This window comes from Lonchura striata, chromosome 11 (genome assembly GCF_046129695.1).
Source record: "Lonchura striata isolate bLonStr1 chromosome 11, bLonStr1.mat, whole genome shotgun sequence".
Taxonomy (NCBI): Eukaryota; Metazoa; Chordata; class Aves; order Passeriformes; family Estrildidae; genus Lonchura; species Lonchura striata.
In genome coordinates, this window is record NC_134613.1 from 4,812,875 (window position 1) to 4,832,813 (window position 19,939).

A 19,939-nucleotide genomic window follows, 5' to 3' on the forward strand; every position below is an offset into this window, starting at 1 on the left:
TCAAAGTAAACTCAAAAATGCCATATGGACATCTAGTTAGCAAAAACACCACTTTAAAAACTAAGTCAATCATGTAAAACTATTAATGTGAATGCTAAAATTAATGGAATCAAAACATTAGAGCAAACAGTTTCTTCTTCTTTTCCCTACCTTTATATAAAATACTTCACCGAAACATTGCATATGGTTTATTTTCTCCTGTTAATACAAAAGCACTGAGCCACTCAAACTACAGTGTGAGTGGGATTCTGTAAAGAAGGACTAGAAAAGGATGTATGCAGAAAGTATCAGCTCTTCAAAATGAGCTATGACCACTTTCTGTTCTGGAGATTTGAGAAGCACAGAGAGCATTATAGGTTAGTATTTTGCTTCATCCACAGGCATTTAAGTATAGTTGACAAAACTTTATCTATTACTAAACTAAGAGCATTTTAACCATTTCATAGAGACATGAAAATAAAAAACTTAATCTAAATTCTGGTTTTAATGTGACCTGTTTAAATATAATAAACAGGGTTAAAAAAAAGGAGGAAAACAAGTTTACCTGCAGCATGCAATTGATCTGCAAGGTCATACAGCAACTTAAAATTTTCACCACTCTTCAAGCCCCTTCCTTGCAAATTAAGGACAAAAGAAGATCAAGAAAGAAGAACATGTGTTTTAAGATTTTTTTTGCTTATGTAAACTTTCTGTATGAGTATTAGCATTTGCAAAGACTCAAAGATATGCTTGCATAGGGTATTTTAGATACATTACTAACCAGTACTTAATATTTGGAGATTTAGCTTTTGTCTTTGCCATTAACATATCATATGTATAAACCAACACCACTCTGTCTTGTTTACTTCCTACACACAGCACCATCGAGGTCATTCTCCAAAGCCAGGAAAACAATTTTTTTAACTAATTTGTGCTCCCTCTGCTGGCTTCAGGAACAAAACACTGTTGTGGGATTAGTAAGACATAATTTTAGCTGTAGATATACAGTAAAAATCACAGTCCATCACTTGATACCTAGGGAGCAGAATACAATCAATACAGGTTTTAAAGTAATTAAGGTCATTACGTAATAATGTTTGGACTGACTGAAATGATCAGCAGTAATTTTGATACATGATAAATTTTGATACATGAAAAACATAATACATTTCCATTTAAAAAACAGTTAATATTGCTAAAATTTCAAAGAGGCTCATCAAATATAAAAATGTTCTTACAAAGCCTCCCAGCATATGCTAAACTCACATATTACCTCTTTACAAAATACACATTAGGTGCTTCCCCGGTAGCCCCCATGAAATATTGTAATTTCTTTTTTTTTTTTTTTTTTAATATATTACATAACAGTGTGCTGTTACAGCCACATTTACCAAGAGGTACCATTAGTGCAATGCAGCATCAGTCAGGTTCACTGTGCTCACTCACCCCCTGACACAACCACCCTGGCACTGGTGAGCTCCGGCCGGTCGCTCTTCGTCAGCTTCTGCTCAATCCACTCGGAGATACCCACGGGTGGCGGGGGGGTCACTGCAGTCACCATAGGAGCCAAACACCCACAAGGAAATTGAGAAAGGATGTGTTTTCAAGCTGAAACCTGAGCTCAAGCTTATCTCAAAGTTCGTTCTACAACCAATTCTACCTCGAGCTTTTGCTGAGTCTCAGCAGTTGCTCCTGGCACTGAGCAATGAGCCTCGTTCACTAGCTGTGCTCAGGGAACCTACAGCACAAACTACACTACAAGGAATTCTGCTGTGCAGGTGCTACACACTGATACCAACCCAGCAGAACAAGTGTGAGCCTTACGATCACAGGCAGACATGTCACTCAGGCAACACCAATAATGCAACACACTAATTCAGTCACGTTTGAATTCTGCCACCCACAGACGTTAGGAAATACGGGATGGTTCAGACGCAGGGACTAAGCCACAAAACAAAAAGGCCCACAGTGAAAACCAGCAGAGGTCACCAAAATGGAACAGGCTACCCAGAGTAGTTGTAAAGTCTCCACCTGTGGACATTCTCAAAGCCTAACTGGACACAGTCCTGGGCAACCTAGTCCATGGGGCTGGACTAGATGATCTCTAGAGACCCTTTCCAACATCAATTACTTTGTCATTCTGTGACTGTATTTCTCAATTATCAGAGCTACACTGGCTTCATTGAATTGTAAATTGAACTGATATGGTTAAAACTGATCTAAAAAGACAACTCCATATTCTCAAATCAATTTAAACTGTCACTAATTTAGCTTGATGATGTAATGACCTATCTCAATTGCAATGTGACTAAAACAAAAATATGGAGCACCAAACACTTCTAGTTTTGCTCAGTCTTGTTTTGAAAACCAATCTGGTTATTCAAACAGCTGTAAGGACAAACTTGTCCTTACTTAAAGTTTCAAAACTGCAGTGGCAGACATTTAGGCAGTGGAACAAGCATGGATTTCAGCACAGATAATCTCATTTCTGGTCAAGGACAAGGAAGTAACTGTGCAGATAATCACTATCTTCTTTTACCAGACATCACTAAAAAGTGCAAGCACCTGTATTTAACAGTATAAAGCCAACATTATGACAGTCAGTTTGCTTTGACAAATCCTTCTACAAAACACCACGCAGTGAGCAAAACTAACTCTATTAAACAAAACAACAGCATTGCAGAACAGATACTCACACTTTTCTACACTGGCATTACCACCACTCACTGGAGCAGCCTCAAATGACGTTCCCCGTACAGTAAACACTTTGATTGCTTCATCACACTGCACTGTGCAAATAATATTTCCTAAAAAAAGGGACGTTAAAATTTTAAAGATTATCAGACATACCGTGCTTTAAAAAAACCCTAAAATTAATAGCAAAACCACATTAGCAGTTGTACTAGCATATGCAACATCCACCAAGGTACTTCCCAAAATTGTAGTTTTAGATGACTAAAACTTGGCACTTAATAAATAGAGATTACAAATACCTTCATTTACGTGTTAGCCCCGTGTTTCTAAAGTATGAATACAAATCTATTTTTAAAGGAGACAAAGCATTCAAATGATCTCTTATGAATGAGATTTTAAATTTCAGAATGGATGAAAAAAACACCTTTGAAAATGGCATTCTTACACATAAAGAATGTCTGTAATTCAAAGTAGATCTTTAATCCTGGTGCATTAATTCATCAGAACTGAAAACAATGAGGCCTCCTCCAAGTATCTGTGGGACTGTGTTCCTCTCTATAATATAATACTTCACATTGGAGGCTGCAGGGAATGCTAAAAGAAAAAATGCTGCAACATTCATAAAAATTCAACTATTCATAAACAAAGTCATATTGAAACTGTGAATTACTGGGAAGTAACTTAAAGTGCAGCACTAAACCACATTCCAGTACCATAACTCAAAATGTAATACCCTGCTGGGTACATGTGGTACAATCTTAAGAAACACAAGCTAATGAGCTAATATCTAAAATAAAACACAGTGTCAGCCAAGCATTAGAGAAACAAGACTGAAAAAATAATTACAAATTAAGGTAATTAAATATTAGAAATAATTCACTCAATGTCTTCATAATTAGAAAAAATAACCCTGTGGTATCTTAAATCAGAACTAATGCTAGTCTTATTAAATAAAGCTGGACAACTAACCTGATGTCTTATGCTTTCCAAAACCTGACCAGAAGGGTGCTGCATCTCTCCCTGAGCATTAACAAACACAGTCCATGGAAAGGATGGGACCAAATTATGTTCCTTAAGGTGACAGACATGGGTTTGACATGCTGCTACCAAAGCCCTTGGAATTATTTGCTTTCTCACACAGGGAGCATCATGTCCATCCCCAGGCTTCATTTTTTTATGAGTCACAGCAATTGAGATTGTAAAGAGAAAATTCCTATCATATTCCAAAGTTTTAACATTAGGATCATGTAGAAAAATTAGCACTACTGGATTCTTAATTGGACAAATATCACACAGCTTTTATGATTACCCACCTGCATAGATAGTTCTCACAAAAGTATCTGGGGACTTAATTTCAATAATGTCAGAAACAGGGGCAACATCAAGCTTGCCAGCCACTCTGGGAATAAGATTCTAGAAGTTAGAGATGAAAAGTTAGCAAACTAAGTTAAGTAAAACATACATGGTCAATAAAAGAACACTGCTGACCCAATTTTAGCTTCATATGGCTCTATATGGCTCTAAGACATTGAGAACTAAGATTTTTGAAGGGCTACTCATGTAGCTTTAGCAGCCAAATAAAACCCCATTACTGTAATAACATTAGACATTTTACGAGACTTACTGTAAGTAAACCCTTAATTCAATATCTTAAATTAGGAGACTTATTTGCTTCAAATATTCTAAAACTGAATATAGATGCCATTTACTCAGAAAATTGACAGTTATGGATTGATGAGGTCTTGGCACTTCAAGGGGAAAAAAATGGTGCTTTTGGAAGTTAGATGCCAGAAATTATAGGAAAAAAACCCTGCACTCTTCCCTCCAAAGCAAAAAAAAAAAAAATTAAATTTAATATTAAAGTATATATTCTCTTGCTCCAAAATTTACTCCAGAAAATTACTTAACACCTTTAGAGTGGGAAGAAAGATAAAAAGAGCAGCAGAAATTATGAAGAAATCAATGATAAGATGATTATTCACTTTTTGTCTGTCTCCTAATCTGGTACAAGAAAAAAGGCCCAGGTCTGAAATCTTTACTCACATGAAGCACTGAAAAATGGCAGTGTAAGCTTTAAAGCAAAAGCCATTAACTCCTACTATGACACTGCAGTTTAAAAAAAAAAGAAGAAAAAAAAAAAGAAAATAAAATTAAAAACCTAAGGCTTAATTTCTCATAGACAAACACAAGCATATGGATTGCTATTGATTAGAAGTGAAAGCAGTCAGATGAAAGCCGATGTCATTACTTGTCCTACATTGGGAAGATTTCTGAAGGATCCTTTTTTCTAATTTACTGCACCACAATGTTGCCCAGATTCTTAATACTGTGGCCTTCCATGCACTTATAAACACATATTAAAAAAAAAAAAAAGTTTTTTTTAAATTATATTTTCATTAAAAGCCATCCTGGCTGGAACCAAGATCTGTGTTATTTATATATGTTTACAGACATTTCAACGTCCGTGACTTATATCACAGATGCAAATCCCACTCCAAAAAGTTTGCTTCCAATAGGTTTGCACACTTTCATTTCAACATGAAAATAATAGATTTTTCATTCCAACTTGCTGTGCTTTTCCTTACAATTTTCATGCTTTCAGATCACTTAATCTGTCTGCCTTATTGCACATTTTGCCTTGTGTCCATAGGATTGGCTGGTTACCATGGAATATTTCTTCTACGGTATTTTTTTTCACATCAGCTCATAAAAGAACTTAAACATGAATCATTAAATCTAACTAATGACCCCTTAAGCAAACTACTGTAAAATAGTTTGCTAATGCAGAACTATCCATGGCTTATCTCTCTCAGGCCTTTGATTCACACTTTTACATACAGCAGTGTCTGTCTCTTTTCTACAAGAACTTTCTGATGCTTTTTGATCTACTTACCTTCCCAAAGGCAGATGCTCCGGCACAAATGTGGGTGTAATTAAATTTTTTATGAGTTTCCACAATCAACGGAGTCAGCTCCTCTGAGAATAAAAATATATTGCTCAGAATTTACAACCATCTTATTTTCAATCACAAATACACAAAAAAATTTTTTTTGTCAATAGGTAAGAACAAGAACAACTCTCACCTGCTAGAAATCCCTTGTACACATCATGCTGAGCCACGAGAACTTTTGCAACACCCTGCACTTTGCTAAGTTCTGATGCTACCTGTGATCAGAAGTGAATTATTATTAGTTTGTGTTTTAACAGGCAAATAGCTTTAACACTGCAAATAGCTCACAGCCTATAGATTCAGAAAACCAGAACCAAAAGTACATTAATTTCAAAATCAGTACCAACCTGAAATGGATGAAATGCAGGTCTTATGGCCCACAGCACAGCGCCTCATGGGACAATGAAAATGAGTTTGTGAATGAGAGCAAACGGAGCAAATCACACTGGGGAGAACTTTCCTCCTGCGTGCAGGGCTCCACACCAACCCCAGCATTTCTCACTGCAGCCAACAACAGCCACCCAAAGGATCACTGCTCAGTATTCCAATACAATCACCAAGAAACCAATCCTACTTTCTTTTAGATCAGTCAGTATCTACCATACAAACAAATACAAATGTACAATGCTGTTATGATTTTTGTCCAAATACTAGGAGCAACCCTTTGTTTGCATCTGACATTTTGCTCACTGAAGCAATGTGAATTTTCAATTTATATTTATGCTTTTTTTTTTGTTTGAATTTGCACAAGTGAAGTTTGAATGATAAAAGGGTTACTACAGATCAGAGAGAAGAGGACTGACAGCGAGGTCTGGAGACCACATGCACCATCCAGAAACAGCGTAGTTTTACTGAGTTTGATGAGTATCAGTTTACCCTCAAAAATTAACGAAAAGAAATAAATAAAAAACCCCTAGTAGCTGCTGCAGAATATCTGTTTGAGTCACTGGCTCTTAAATAAAAATCTCTAAACCTTTGTTTTTTATAAAATACTTTTTCCCACCATAACACACAGGCTCCATATATTTAGCATTGAAACAAACAAACAAAACATTCACAATCATTTTTCTCCTATGCGAGTGCATAAAGTAAGGAGAATTAAAGACACATGTGAGGCAATTATTTCTTTTTTTTGTTTTTCATTTTCTTGATTTAGATAAATATTTGCTTCATCTCCACCTCAAACACCTGAATAGCTACTGAGGTTTCTCCACCTATTTGTGAATAAGCTGCTCTAAGTATGCCTTCTTCATGAGATACTACTTGTTCCTTTCAAAATAACAATGCATAAACAGTATGCAAGTATTAGGCACAGTTTTTTGTATTTCTACTGCTCACACCATACAAAGTCACACTGGAATAAAAGTGCCACTTATGTACTAAGGACATTGCCTCTAGAATTGGCACATCAAAATTACACTAAAAATACACAGCTAAATACAAGTAACTTTTTACTACATGAGCTATGTGATAAAGTCAAGAAGCACTAATTTCAGAAGTTCAGGTTGCAAACACTCTACACAACTAGTGATTGGTTAGTAACAGCAACTTGCTCAAAAGCCCAATTTATCACTGTTGTTTCACTTCTGCTGGTTTCCATTTAAACAAGCAAAAGCTTCTTTCCAAATTCTTAGCACTGCAATATTTGTCATTTAAACTTTACAGAGATCTATCTTGCTTTAAAAGTTAATTGTCCTTTAGTCCTATAAAAATCTGCTTGCTCAAGCATGTAACAACCATTATTATTGATACCGTCCCCTGTGAAATGAAATCTATATCCATATTTTCTCTTTAGAAGAGAAACAGTTCCAAGTGCAGGACTTTTCTGGCAGATTAGCAACTCCTGGCACGGTTTCTCCTGACTACAGATTATCTTTCAGACTGCCCGAGATGCTGCCAAGTGTTGTTTCACTGCATTCTTTATTTCATTGGTATGAAAATAGCATTTCCTACCTTGTCACAGCTGGTACCAGCCACCAGGCAGGAAACCTCCCCTCCCAAGCACTTTGCTGCAGTGATGGTGTTGAGGGTGATGGGTGTGAGGGACTCATTGTTGTGTTCTGCCACCACCAAGGTGCTCTGGGACCTCCGCAGCACCGACGCCTGCAAAGAACAGAGACACACACGAGCAGGAAACTCAGCACTGAAATAAAAACTGTTCCTCTGGGAGTCCAAGGCTTTACAGAAATTCACTTATACAAATCATAAAACACTGCCAGCCTCATTCTAGAAAATTTTTATTAAGTAAAGAGAATACATAGGGTGATACAAAAAGGAAAAGACAAACCTGCCTGACTTCAGCTTGTGTGTAACGTGCTGTGCTTAAACTGAAACTCCACAGGAAAATACGACACAAAATTAAGAAAAACATTTTAACACATTACATTCAAGCTCAGTCAATCAACTTAACCAAGTACCTTAAAGACTGAGGATTAGACAAACAAGAGTAAGACACAATGAAATCAACAGCTGCAAATAAATATTTACTTGGTTTTCTAGGGTGGTTCTCTGGCAGTGTTTTATTATAAGTTTTAAACAAAATCTAGCTACAGAACCCACTTTTATATTTAGAGGCAAAATTTTATGCAGTGGCTGGATGAAAATTAAGCAGCAGGGGCTGACAGCCTGAAAACACACTAGGAGAAATCTTTATAGGCATCAGGTTCACTTTTCCCTCTTTTCCTTCAAAACATTTGAGCACTTAGTCTACCACCACAATTTAATGGTACTTAAATAACAATTTTGACCAATTCACCATCCATACACAAACTTGAGCTTCTAAAGCAAAATGAAAGAAACAAAAAAGAAAAAAAGGCAAAAAAACTGCCATAAAACCAAACCAAAATATTCTAAATTCTGAGACCTTCCTCTCTAATATTCAGGTGTATGTGTGAAAAGCATTATTCCTCCAAGCCTAATACTAGGGTGGGGAAAACATTTTGGATGGGAACAGGAATAATGTCTCTCAAGTGTTTGTTTATCCTACATAAAGCCCAACTGAAGACTTCACTTATGATCAATGTAGGATGGAACACATGGAAAACAAAGTAAATTCATTAATATAACCAAGGAACAAATACTAACACAATGCTGAAGATGCACAAACACTACTTTTTTAAATTTACATTCCAACTCCATCTCCCCTCATGCCAAGCATGCACTTGCCCACAACCCTAAATAAAATAAGCCTCAGAAAATACGAGAGGCTAAAATTTGCACCTGGATTTCAACCCCAAAGCCTACCAACATACTGAATTTCAAACACAGAAAGAAAATCCCAAGGACTTCCCTGAAGCTAATCACAGTGCACAAATAAAAATAAAAGGATAAGTTTTTGCAGGATCTGGATCATAATTTGTCCTTTTGATTAAAACAATAAGATTCGTGTAGAAGTGCTCTGCATTTAATCTCTTATGCTTAAGGTTAAGCACAATGCTTATGCTTGCTGTGATTAAATATTCTAAGGTCCTTTGAAACAAATTGCCAGTAACAAAATATTTACTGCCACTATAGATCAGACACTGTATTTTTGATTATGTTTCATACATCATCCACAATAAAAGTAACGAAATTTTAGTCACCATTTGAAGAATAAATCCATGCCTCTGTGGCAAATAGCCCACTCTCCAATGATTTACAGTTGTGTCATAGGGTAAAGTGGACCATATTCCTGGAAAATCCTCAAGTTTTCAAATTTCCAAAGGGAAAGACATGCATTTTAAACACATTTATTTCTGCCTATAGTATCATTTTTTTCCCTAAATAAGCACTGCACTAGCACCATCATTTTGTCAAACCATTCTAGAATAAACTGAGAAATAATTGTTTTTCAGCCAAAATGAATACGAGCAATAGAAGTTGCTTAAGCAGACTGGCTATTACAGCATTAATCAGGTATTATTCCTAAACCTATAATCCCATATTTTATATTTGTGGGAATATACACAATATGCACACCAGAAGGTCACTTCATGGATTACATTTCTGAACATAAAGACAAGACCAGATTCAAAATAAATTTAAAGTCACATTATATGACAAACAAGATTTCTACATGAGTCTGAATTTTATATACTAGGACACATTAAATAATTTTCTCAATAAACCAACCCAAACTGACTTTCGTTAGTTATAATAAAGAATCTGCAGTAAAATTAGAGAGTAATTAATCCAGTCATATGGTCCTGGAAACTAAGAATCTGCAATGAGTCAATGGTAGGACACACAGTTATTTTGATGAAGTTACTGTCCAGTTACGTGTGTGGGAGAGACTTCACTGACATCATTTCTGCTCTTGGGCAGGACGTCTGCTTAGGAAGCTTAAATAAAATAGGAAGGTAAGAGAATAAACCTAACCAGCTGGCAGCAAGGAAAGAAAACACTAGAAATAAGACACACAGATCAATCAAAGTGTTGAAAACAATGCCTTAAGAAGGAACTGCACTCAGTGTTTGTGCCACGGAAGGTTCCTGGTGAAAACCAAGCCCTAGAAAATCAGGCTACCCACAGAAATCACTTCCAGATAAACATCCCACCAACTTGAGCACCTGAGTAGCTTCTGCAGCATGACAGCAGGTAAAGACATCCCAGCAACAGGGAGGTAGAACTGGGAAGTTTATTTTCCTCAGGTTAAGGTACAAATCACAGCTAGACACCTATGTTTCCTCTACAGCAAAAACATCTGCACTTCCTCTTTGGTGGAAACTCTGGACAGTGACTCAGTTTATACCAAAACTAACATTTGTGAATGAAAACCACCAAGAATTTCCAACTCCCTCTTCCCTCCTCAGTATTTACTGAAGAGCAAACTTGGTCTCTGACTTCCAGATGTCTAAAATTTCCTAAGATTAACTCAGATGTGCAATATTAATCAATTAAGCCACTTGCAAAATAGCCACAGATTCACTGCACTGATTGTCTCAAGTTTCCCCAAGCACCGTTTTGCTCCCCACTGATAAACACATCAATGTTTTCCAAACAGAGCACAAAAATTTGAAGTACAATATCTGGATTTCTAGGCTCCAGACAAAATACCAGATTGGTCACTGCTGCTGTCACAGCGGAACATCAGCAATCTGGGCACAGGTGAAGCCAACACCACACACATCCAGCAGCACTGAACGTGCACAGGTGATCTGCTCTTCACACAAAGCCACTGCAAAGGGAGCAGCTGTCAGCCCTTCAGCACACAGCCAGGCCACCTGAACAGCACTCATGCCTAGCACCTCTTACAGATAGATTTGCTGCTTGTATGCTTAAAAACAGCCCTATCAAGAGCTGGGAAAACCCAGAGGGAAGTGCCATAAATCTTTGCTGCTTGGTGAGATTGGTGTGCAGCACCCGTGGCCTCTGCTGGCAACAGTAGTGGCTGTCTACAGCCTGCTCCAAGGACACTCATTAATAGCAGCGGAATTAGGAAATCGGCTCCAACTGAAACATGTGACAGACACAACAACACAAGATGTGTTAGCCAAAAAGTTGTCCCAACAAATGCCAGAGATGCAGCAGGTGAATTCCACATAGCCCCACACTCCAAATATGCATCAATAACAAACAGGGTGCTAGAAACTTCACCTCAGAAAAGAAAGTTTGTCTTTCTTTAGAAGAGCCACTGGAAGTTACAGGGACAAAACCAAAACAGACATTCACAAGAGCACCAAACAACTGGACCCACAAAGGTATCTCTAGAGATTATTTACTTAGCTGTAAAAGCAAACTGGGCAGAAGCTAAAATTTTAAAACTGCTTATTAGGAATTCTAAATCTCATGGAGAACCACTAACACAGGACAAAGTTCCCAAGAAAGAGCTCCAGAAACTAGTAATTGGGGTATTACTAAAGATAAAGGCTACATTCCTAAACGACAAAGCAATGCCGAAGTAAGACACAGCCTTGTAGCTGTAAAATTTTAAACTAACTGAATAAATCTAGTAAACTCAGAGAGAGAAGGGAACTCAATAATGTACTTCTAGAACCTCTCTAAAGACCTGGCTACAAAAGAGGTCTAAGAGACAGCTCTATAACTCCAGGAAACACTAATTAGAAAAGCAACACGAAAGGCACCTGAATTAAAAAGGAGCTATAACTGCAGCAAAGAACAACAAGAAAAAAATAAAACCACTTTGCAAAAAGGATTTGGCAATCATAATAAAGACTTAAGATTACAAGGGGATTCAAGCAGCAAGAGAAAGATGAAATACACAATAAACTTCTCCAAATACACCCCTAGCAAGCCAATAAAAATCAGCAAAGCTATTTTGAAATACAACACTGAGTGCATTTCAACACAGGGAAGTCCCTAAATCGCTTATTCCCACCTCTGCACCGAATTTTTGTGCACTTGCAGTCTCATTCCTCCTCAATATTCCCATCTTTAAATTGTACAAAAGTTCAACTTTCCTTCCTGCTCATACTTCACAGGTTTCTCTCATCTCTTTCTCTAGACTCCACTCAACCTCGAGCTCTAAGTGTCAGCAGGGCAAAACTTTGCACTTTTCAAAAACTGAAACAAAAACTGTGAGTTTGTTTCACTTCTGTCACAGACTACATTATTACACATACACTTAAGATGCACACAATGTTTTACTGGCCTTATTTTACAAAGTAACTAGTATAGATTTGTACGGCTGAAAACCACGCAGCTGAACTCACATGCCCAGGCCATGAAGCTGAATTGTGCAGTGAGCATGTGAGTAAAGCACTATTTACATAATACCAGTACCATCATCAAGACCTTTGCTCTACAAAGCCTGCAGCCTAACGACAACTGAGACACGCTCATGATTATACTAGAATTTTCTGATTAATTCAATCATATCTCACCTAGTCTACCTTTGCTCATCTTTTAAGAGATTTTTATCACCTGAAACCACTTAATATATGCATAACTACTATTTTAGAGCTGTACTGAACCGTAGTGCCTGCAAAAGCCTTGGAGAGCTCAAAAAGAGACTTGCGAGACTTAAAGTTGCTTACAAGGCCTATTTATACACAAATCTAGTGGAGGGGGTATCTCCTAGTGCATGGTAGGAGACTGAACAGATATTCGGGGACATCTCATCAGTCATCTACTCCAATTAACCTTGAGTTCACCTAGACCTTGGTAAAGCAGCCACGATGACACACCAAGCAGCAAATGGCCTCCAAAAGCCCAGCACTCCTCCCAGCTGAGCAATATGAAGGTCAAACTGGAGAAGCAACAGGCGTTTTGCATTAGCTTCATCCACAAGTTGTGAAAATTAAGGTAATCACATTTCTGCACAGGTGTGACTGAGAAACGGTGGACTAACCTACAGTACTGCAGAAAGCCTCTCCCTGAGCCATTAACGTTCTTTCAGTATTCTTAAGAGTTTACAGTAACTTTAGAAGTCTCCTCCACCTGTTGCTCAGCTTGTCCTGCTCAAGGGTGGATGCGAGCGCTCGCCGGGAGTGCTCACTCCCAGAAGTTCAGGACTTGTCTGACACCTGCGCTAGCTTTCCACACGGGACAGCAGTCCTCAATCCCGCCTGCCGTGACCGCCGGAAAGGGCTTCTGGAGCATGCTGCGTCCGCTCGGAAACTTTATTCTTAACAGAGTGGGAGGGCAGCCCAGAGTCCGAGCCCGGCGGCGCGGGGCGCTCGCCTCTCAGAGACCCCCTCGGCCACCGCCGCGGGCGGGAGGAGCCCGGCCCCGCGCCCCCTTCGCCCCGCGGGGCAGGGCCCGCCCGGCCGGGGCGGCGGGAAGGCCCCGCTCGGGGCTCAGCGCTCGGGGCTCAGCGCTCGGGGCTCAGCGCTCGGGGCTCAGCGCTCGGGGCTCACCGCGCGGCCCGGCGCTCGCCCCGCACTCACCGCCCGCCGCAGCCGCTGCGCCGCCGCCGCCCGCAACATGGTTCCGCCGGCCCGCACCGCGCCGCTCTCGCGAGAGCACGGCCGGCCCGCCCCGCCGCCCCATTGGACCGACCGCCGAGCCAATGCGCGGCGGCGGCGGCGCGGCGGAAAGGAGCGGAGAGCGCGGAGCGGCCGCGCTTCGGCCCGCGCCGCCCGCCGAGCCCCGCCGAGCCCCGCCGAGCCCCGCCGAGCCCCGCTCTGCCCCGCCGAGCCCCGCTCTGCCCGGCTCAGCCCCGCCGAGCCCCGCTCTGCCCGGCTCAGCCCCGCTCTGCCCGCCGAGCCCCGCTCTGCCCGGCTCAGCCCCGCCGAGCCCCGCTCAGCCCGCCGAGCCCCGCTCCGCCCCGCCGAGCCCCGCTCAGCCCGCCGAGCCCCGCTCCGCCCCGCCGAGCCCCGCTCTGCCCCGCCGAGCCCCGCTCTGCCCCGCTCTGCCCCGCCGAGCCCCGCTCCGCCCCGCCGAGCCCCGCTCAGCCCGCCGAGCCCCGCTCCGCCCCGCCGAGCCCCGCTCTGCCCCGCCGAGCCCCGCTCTGCCCCGCTCTGCCCCGCCGAGCCCCGCTCTGCCCCGCCGAGCCCCGCTCTGCCCGGCTCAGCCCCGCTCAGCCCGCCGAGCCCCGCTCAGCCCCGCCGAGCCCCGCTCTGCCCGGCTCTGCCCCGCGCCGCCCCGCGCCGCCCGCCGAGCCCCGCTCTGCCCGGCTCAGCCCGCCGAGCCCCGCTCCGCCCCGCGCCGCCCCGCGCCGCCCGCTGTCCCCCCTCACAGCCGGCTGCCCCTGCACCGCTGTGCCCCGGTACAGCCGCCCCTGTCCCGCGGCCCGGCTGGCTGTATCCGCCCGCACTGTACGGCCCGGGCCGTACCGGTGGCAAGAGCAAAGTTGTCGCTGCCGTAGGGGCCCGTCCAGCCCAAACTGACCCGGTACCAGCGCCAGCCTCCTGCGGCCGCCTTTGCGCGGCTCCCCCGCGCTGCTTCCGCAAAGGGTTACAGCCTTTAAAGAGAAGAAAACATCAGAGAGCAGGGTTATGCCTTCTAATGCTGCTGCTCCTTGCCAGATCCTGGCCTAAGCCAATGAAATGTGCCTTGCGAAGAGAAAGGACAGGTCTTACTTCAGGCTCTGGAGCCAATAGCAGCCTGGGGACTGGCCCCGCCTGTGGCTGCCCAGGGGCTGCCGGCGCCCCCCGGCCGCGCTCCCCGCACCAGAGGCGCAGCAAAAGCGGAGAGATCCTGTAGGGACGGAGTGCGTGGCACGCTGCAAAGGCCAGATGGCACCGTGCTTCCCAAATGTTGCGTCCCTCCAGTTGTCCAAACCGCACCAAAATTGAAAGACCAGTCGGGTACCACGAGCCCTGGATGGCATCCTCTCACCACGACAGACTTCTGGCTGCCTCACCCACACCCCTGTGCTTGGCCCCAAGCAACAGTAGGCAGCAGCTCATGAGCTCTGAATAATTTATAGATCTATTCTATTATTATTATGCTTTCCCAGAACCAAGGCAAGACAACTTGTGCCTTCCCCTTACATGGCACCGGGGTGCTCCAGGGACCAGATTGAAACTTGCTGGTTTTCCATATGCATTTTTTTTCTGGGTGGCAAGGAGAGGGATTTAAAAATCAAGGAAGCAAAATGTTTCAGGCCAAATTCACTGCGCTGTGTGCTATGACTCTCTGAAAATGTGATGTCCTGGAGAAGCTGGCAGGAGCTGCCACACTGGAGCAACTGGTCCTGCCAGCCCAGGAGCCCCAAGCACACATGGATTTGGAACACTTCAGAATGGAATTCCCATCCCAGAAATCACAAGATAGTGAGCCACAAATGCAGTTTCTTCCTTCCCATCCTGAAGCGGCTTAGAGTGTAAAAAAGCCCAAACATTCCCCCCCTCGCCCAGCAATTATGGCCATTGGCTTGTTCCTCCAAGAATCAGTGGTGATCTTCAGCACGTCAGTGATTCGTTCTGCATTGCTGGGTCGCTGCATAAGAAGGCAAAGGCAGATTGATCAAAAAGGCTCTTCAACTTTGCCACAGTCTTGGCACAGGATCACTTTTTAAATTTATTCTGCCTTGTGATTTTCATATCAGATGCCAAAAAGTGCTGGTTTACAGCAAATGCTAACCAGGTCCAGCAATTCAAGCATCTAAATGGACAATTTACTTCGTCTCAAATCTCAAATGTCTCTAGAACAGAAGAAAAGCAGCTGTCCTGCATATTACAGCTCCCTGGCCCCAGAGCAGAACCTTAACTCCTCAAGCCACAAAGGAGGGCTGCAAAGGAAAGAGCTAAAGGAGGTGGCAAACCTCCTTCAGGGCCTGTGCCTGATTATATGGATTAAAGTAGCTCCAGGGCTGACCTGACTTCTGCCTGGGCTGGCTCCACCCTTTAGTCCCCAAAAAAGGAGGAAAACCAAATGAGTGCTTGGAGCTGCCTGTGCATCGTCTGATCTGTGCAAATGACCAAGTGAAAAAAAAATTTGTTTCTATAAGGATGAGGGGGAAAACGGTTTTGCAGAAGCCCCAGTACCCTGAGAGGGGTTTAAAAAGAGGGTTACTATTTGCTGTGGCTCTTTATCACCAACTTGAATGATGGTTAAGGTGCAGTGTTAACTCTTCAGAGAAGTGGAGTTTTATACAGTGTAGAAATCCTTATCTACACCCTAGGTAATCAAACAAATGCAACAGCAAAGGCAAAATAAGAACATCCTAGGCGTCCTTAATTTGGCCATTATGTCTTTTTAATTGGGGTGTTTTACTCATTAAAAGCATGGCATGTAATTTCATAATCCTATTTTAGGCTCCAAAACTAAGCTTCCAACATGGACATCTCATGCGGATGAAATATTTACAACAAACATACACCTAAAACCCCCAAACTATAAGAATAAACAAAGTGATCTCATTCAAGTTGGGGCTTTACTGCCTCACACTAAAACAAAAGTGAGCTCCTATCAAAACTAACTAACTAAATGCATCATAGCCAATAGTAAATTGATCCATTCATTGTGTGTCTGGCTTCATAGCCCACACATTGTATTTTCATGAGTGGCATTGCTCTTTAGGTCAGATTTTAAGGTGTAGCATCACCAATTCAGAGACAAGACAGGCTTTTTATTATATTTTCTGTTTATAATTTTGATTCAAATCCTCACCAACACTTCAGATGCACAAATCCTTATTGAAACTGGCTTGATGCGGATTACAGCCTGAAGCACAAAGGAAGTCTTTATCACTTATGGCCAGTGTTTTAGGAGCTTATAACTGTAATCAGGTAGGGATTATATCAGCATGATCCATACAAGCTGAACTATGGCAAAAAGCTTTTCTCTATTTGACCTTCCCATGACAATAACAGAAATGGAAAACATGCAACAAACAGATGCCACTGAAGTAGAATCACTGTCCACTGCAGGCAGAAGTTACTACTTTGTATTTTGAAAGAAAAATTAGTCATTAATTAGTGGAAGCAGATCCTTGTATAGTGCATTGTTATCCAGGATTATTTCATTAGGATCCGCTGACCCAATTTCTTCATTGGAAAGAGAATTACATTTTTTCACACTATTGGGATTGGAGAAAAGAAAAAATAATAACACAGATTATTCAAACTTTTAAAAATATGGTTGCAAACACGGAGAGGTACCTGTATTGGTATCTATACAGAAGCCAAATGAAATAAGGACCATTACAAATATGTAATGATGTCTTCTCTAGAATAGGATTTTGGTTTTCTTAAAATACATAATTCCTAATTAAAACATATGGAATCCAGCTAATACAGCCTCATGACTAAGGGATTTATGAAGAGCAGGATTTTTTTTTTTTTTTATTACTGCTATGATGGTCCCCTCTGTCACAGGTTATCCTTAGCTTACTCCTCCTGCAATCACCCTGGGGATAGCTGACTCAGATAAATTAAAAGACCTTCCTTTGGGAAGCTTCCCCAACACACGAAAGGATTCGCCTCCTAATCTGTCAAAATCCAATCAGGTTAAAGCAACTGCAACCTGCTGACAGCTCAGCAGGACCCCCAAAACCAATGGACAGGACCCACAGCCCAGCACCAGACAGGACTAAAATCCACCTGGGAAGCAGCAGCAGGAGAGGTTGCTGCTGCTGAAATATTTTGTGTCCAAGTGCTGTGAACTCACAGGGTCCGTGTGGTTCGGCCACCCCAGGACGTTGCTGGTCCCCCTGCACTCAGCCCTTGCCCAAGTCACGAGTTGTACACAAGGAGGGATGTGTGTCCCCAGAGCCCTGCTCTCTGCCCCTCATCATCACTGGCACAACGACTCATCTCCACATGTCTGACACTGGAGGTCCTTTATTAACCACCACAGGTGTGTGGTTTATTAGTGCTCTGCTCAGATCACCTTACAGCCACTCATTTGCATGCTCTTTCATGAGGCCTTACAGAAGCCTTTGGAAGGGGACAATGCCACAAGCCCTGCTTACAAAGTGCAGGACAGCAGAAAGAGCTCCTCCAAAGCTACCCCATGGCAGGGACAACCCTTCTAATACTGAGCCTACAAAATCACCACAGACAGGCATTTTCTCTTTTTTATAAACTGCTCTCCCTTGCTAATAATTTCCATGTGCCAGTCAAGTAGCAAGGGAGCCGGGAGTAACATCATGCTGCATATTCCTAAAGAACAAGATCACCTGAGGTGTTCAAGAAACCCTTTCTGCCCAGCTCACAGGCAAAATGGGACACTCATAACCTCCTGAAAGCAAAGGCTCAGGTTACCTTGGAAGGCAACTTGTCCTGCCCAGGAGTGATGGTTTGTGGAGGACAAGGGAAACAATGCTGGTGAGAAGAGTTCTGCTGCCCTCCCAGTGCAGATGCCTGGATGGGGTTTTACAACCTCCCAAACTCCTTCTGCACGCAGCTTGCCTTGTTGTTAATGGCAGATATGTGTAAAATTCTTTGACAGGTTGTACGAGCATTATTTTTTTAAAGGGGTAGCTGTGCTTTTTTGCCCATTACACTGCTGGAAAGGAATCCAGATGCCACTGTATTCCCACTCACACCAGCCTGAGCTATTCCTGCAGCAGAGTTTCCAGAGGAAAAACTCTTTCCCTGCCTCTAAGGACTTTTCAAGGAAAGTTACTTTTTCCTTTTTTTCTTTCTGTTTCAGCTCAGTCAATAGCACTTTTGTGTAAGCACAGCAGCTGCAGTAGGCCTTGTTTTCAGTGTTTTGGAACCTGCTTGATTTTTGATATTTTTATTGCAGAGCCCTTTAGGGAGGAGAACTTTCTGGTGAGTTACCTGTCACTTATAGCACCTGGTGACAAAGGCTAAGGTACCTCCTCCTTGCCCTGTCACAAAGTCTAAGATGAAGACTACAAAGTCTGCAATTTACCCATTGCCTTTAATCCTGCAGATAATGGCATAACGAGATCCAGTGTCTGGGGGTTGAACCTAAACCATACACTTGGGTGTCCATTCCAGTGAAAGTAGTTAACAAGCAGGGATGCAAGGGCAAGGCAGCCTCTCCTGCACTGCAGGTGACACCAAGACCAGATGACTGAGAAGAGATGACTGAGGTAAACCATAAATAAACAAGTTCATTGTGAGGGGGAAAAAAAAAATAATTCTGTGTCAAATTGCATGGTCTGGTGAAGGAGACCAGAGGAGATGGGCCAATAAGTCTTTTCTGCACTCATGAACTTTCTGAATCTTTCTTATCCGGAGGGGGGAAATGGCAAGGGCTCCCTTTGCCATGTTACCATGGCTGACTCTTAATCACTAGCAGGGCTGGCAGTAGCTGTTGTGCAACACCACTTTCCCCAGCGCTGGGCCCTGTTCCCCTGCAATGCTCCCAACCCCTGCTGGTCTCAGAAGAATTGAGCCCAAAGCTCCACATAGCAATTCAAATGCATCACCAGACATTAGGCCACCGGGTTAACCACTGTTTAATTTCGTCACATTTGTTTGTGAGTTATGTACGTGCCTTTCTTTTGTCAACATCTCCTTTTAGAAAGGATATTGATTTTGTTTTCAAAGGCTCTCGAAAATAAAATGAATGACTACATTCTAAGGAAGAGTCATTTTCTCAACAGCTGTAAATAATTTATTGTTCGCAACCCACCCAGATCAAAAGATACTTCATCAACTGATGTGGCAAAATCTGGTGCAAGCTGCATTTCTATTATCTCAGATCCAATTAACCATTTGGAGCAGACTAAAACATAACTAGATCAATCCAGAATCAGATTAATATCCAATCCATAATCACATTAATCACAATCTGTCCATAATTAGCCATCAGATAATCCCATTGGACAGGAGGTGACATGCAGTATCCCATTATCTCATTAATTATCTATTCTCAGTATCAGACATTGTGCCCAAACACAAGGAAATGTTTTTTAAAGGAAAATTGATAGGGAATTCTCATTTTGCTACATCTTCCCCATTGAAGCTACCAATGTCTTGGTATTGGAGTTTTACAACATTTCTTTATTTTGCC

The 19,939-nt window shown here is 42.3% G+C and overlaps 1 protein-coding gene across 1 annotated transcript in view; it reads right to left on the reverse strand.

Annotated features, from left to right (window-relative positions):
* Positions 1-13,526, reverse strand: part of ETFA (electron transfer flavoprotein subunit alpha) — a 30,168-nt gene extending 16,642 nt beyond the window's left edge. Inside the window, exons 1-8 of the mRNA XM_077785833.1 lie at positions 13,450-13,526; positions 7,577-7,726; positions 5,757-5,838; positions 5,567-5,649; positions 3,987-4,086; positions 2,676-2,786; positions 1,426-1,527; positions 545-613 (exon numbers count right to left, since the gene is read on the reverse strand). Of these exons, the coding sequence (XP_077641959.1) occupies positions 545-613; positions 1,426-1,527; positions 2,676-2,786; positions 3,987-4,086; positions 5,567-5,649; positions 5,757-5,838; positions 7,577-7,726; positions 13,450-13,488 (736 nt within the window). The 5' untranslated portion in view covers positions 13,489-13,526. The remainder of the gene's footprint in view (positions 1-544; positions 614-1,425; positions 1,528-2,675; positions 2,787-3,986; positions 4,087-5,566; positions 5,650-5,756; positions 5,839-7,576; positions 7,727-13,449) is intronic.
* Positions 13,527-19,939: the final 6,413 nt, after the last annotated feature.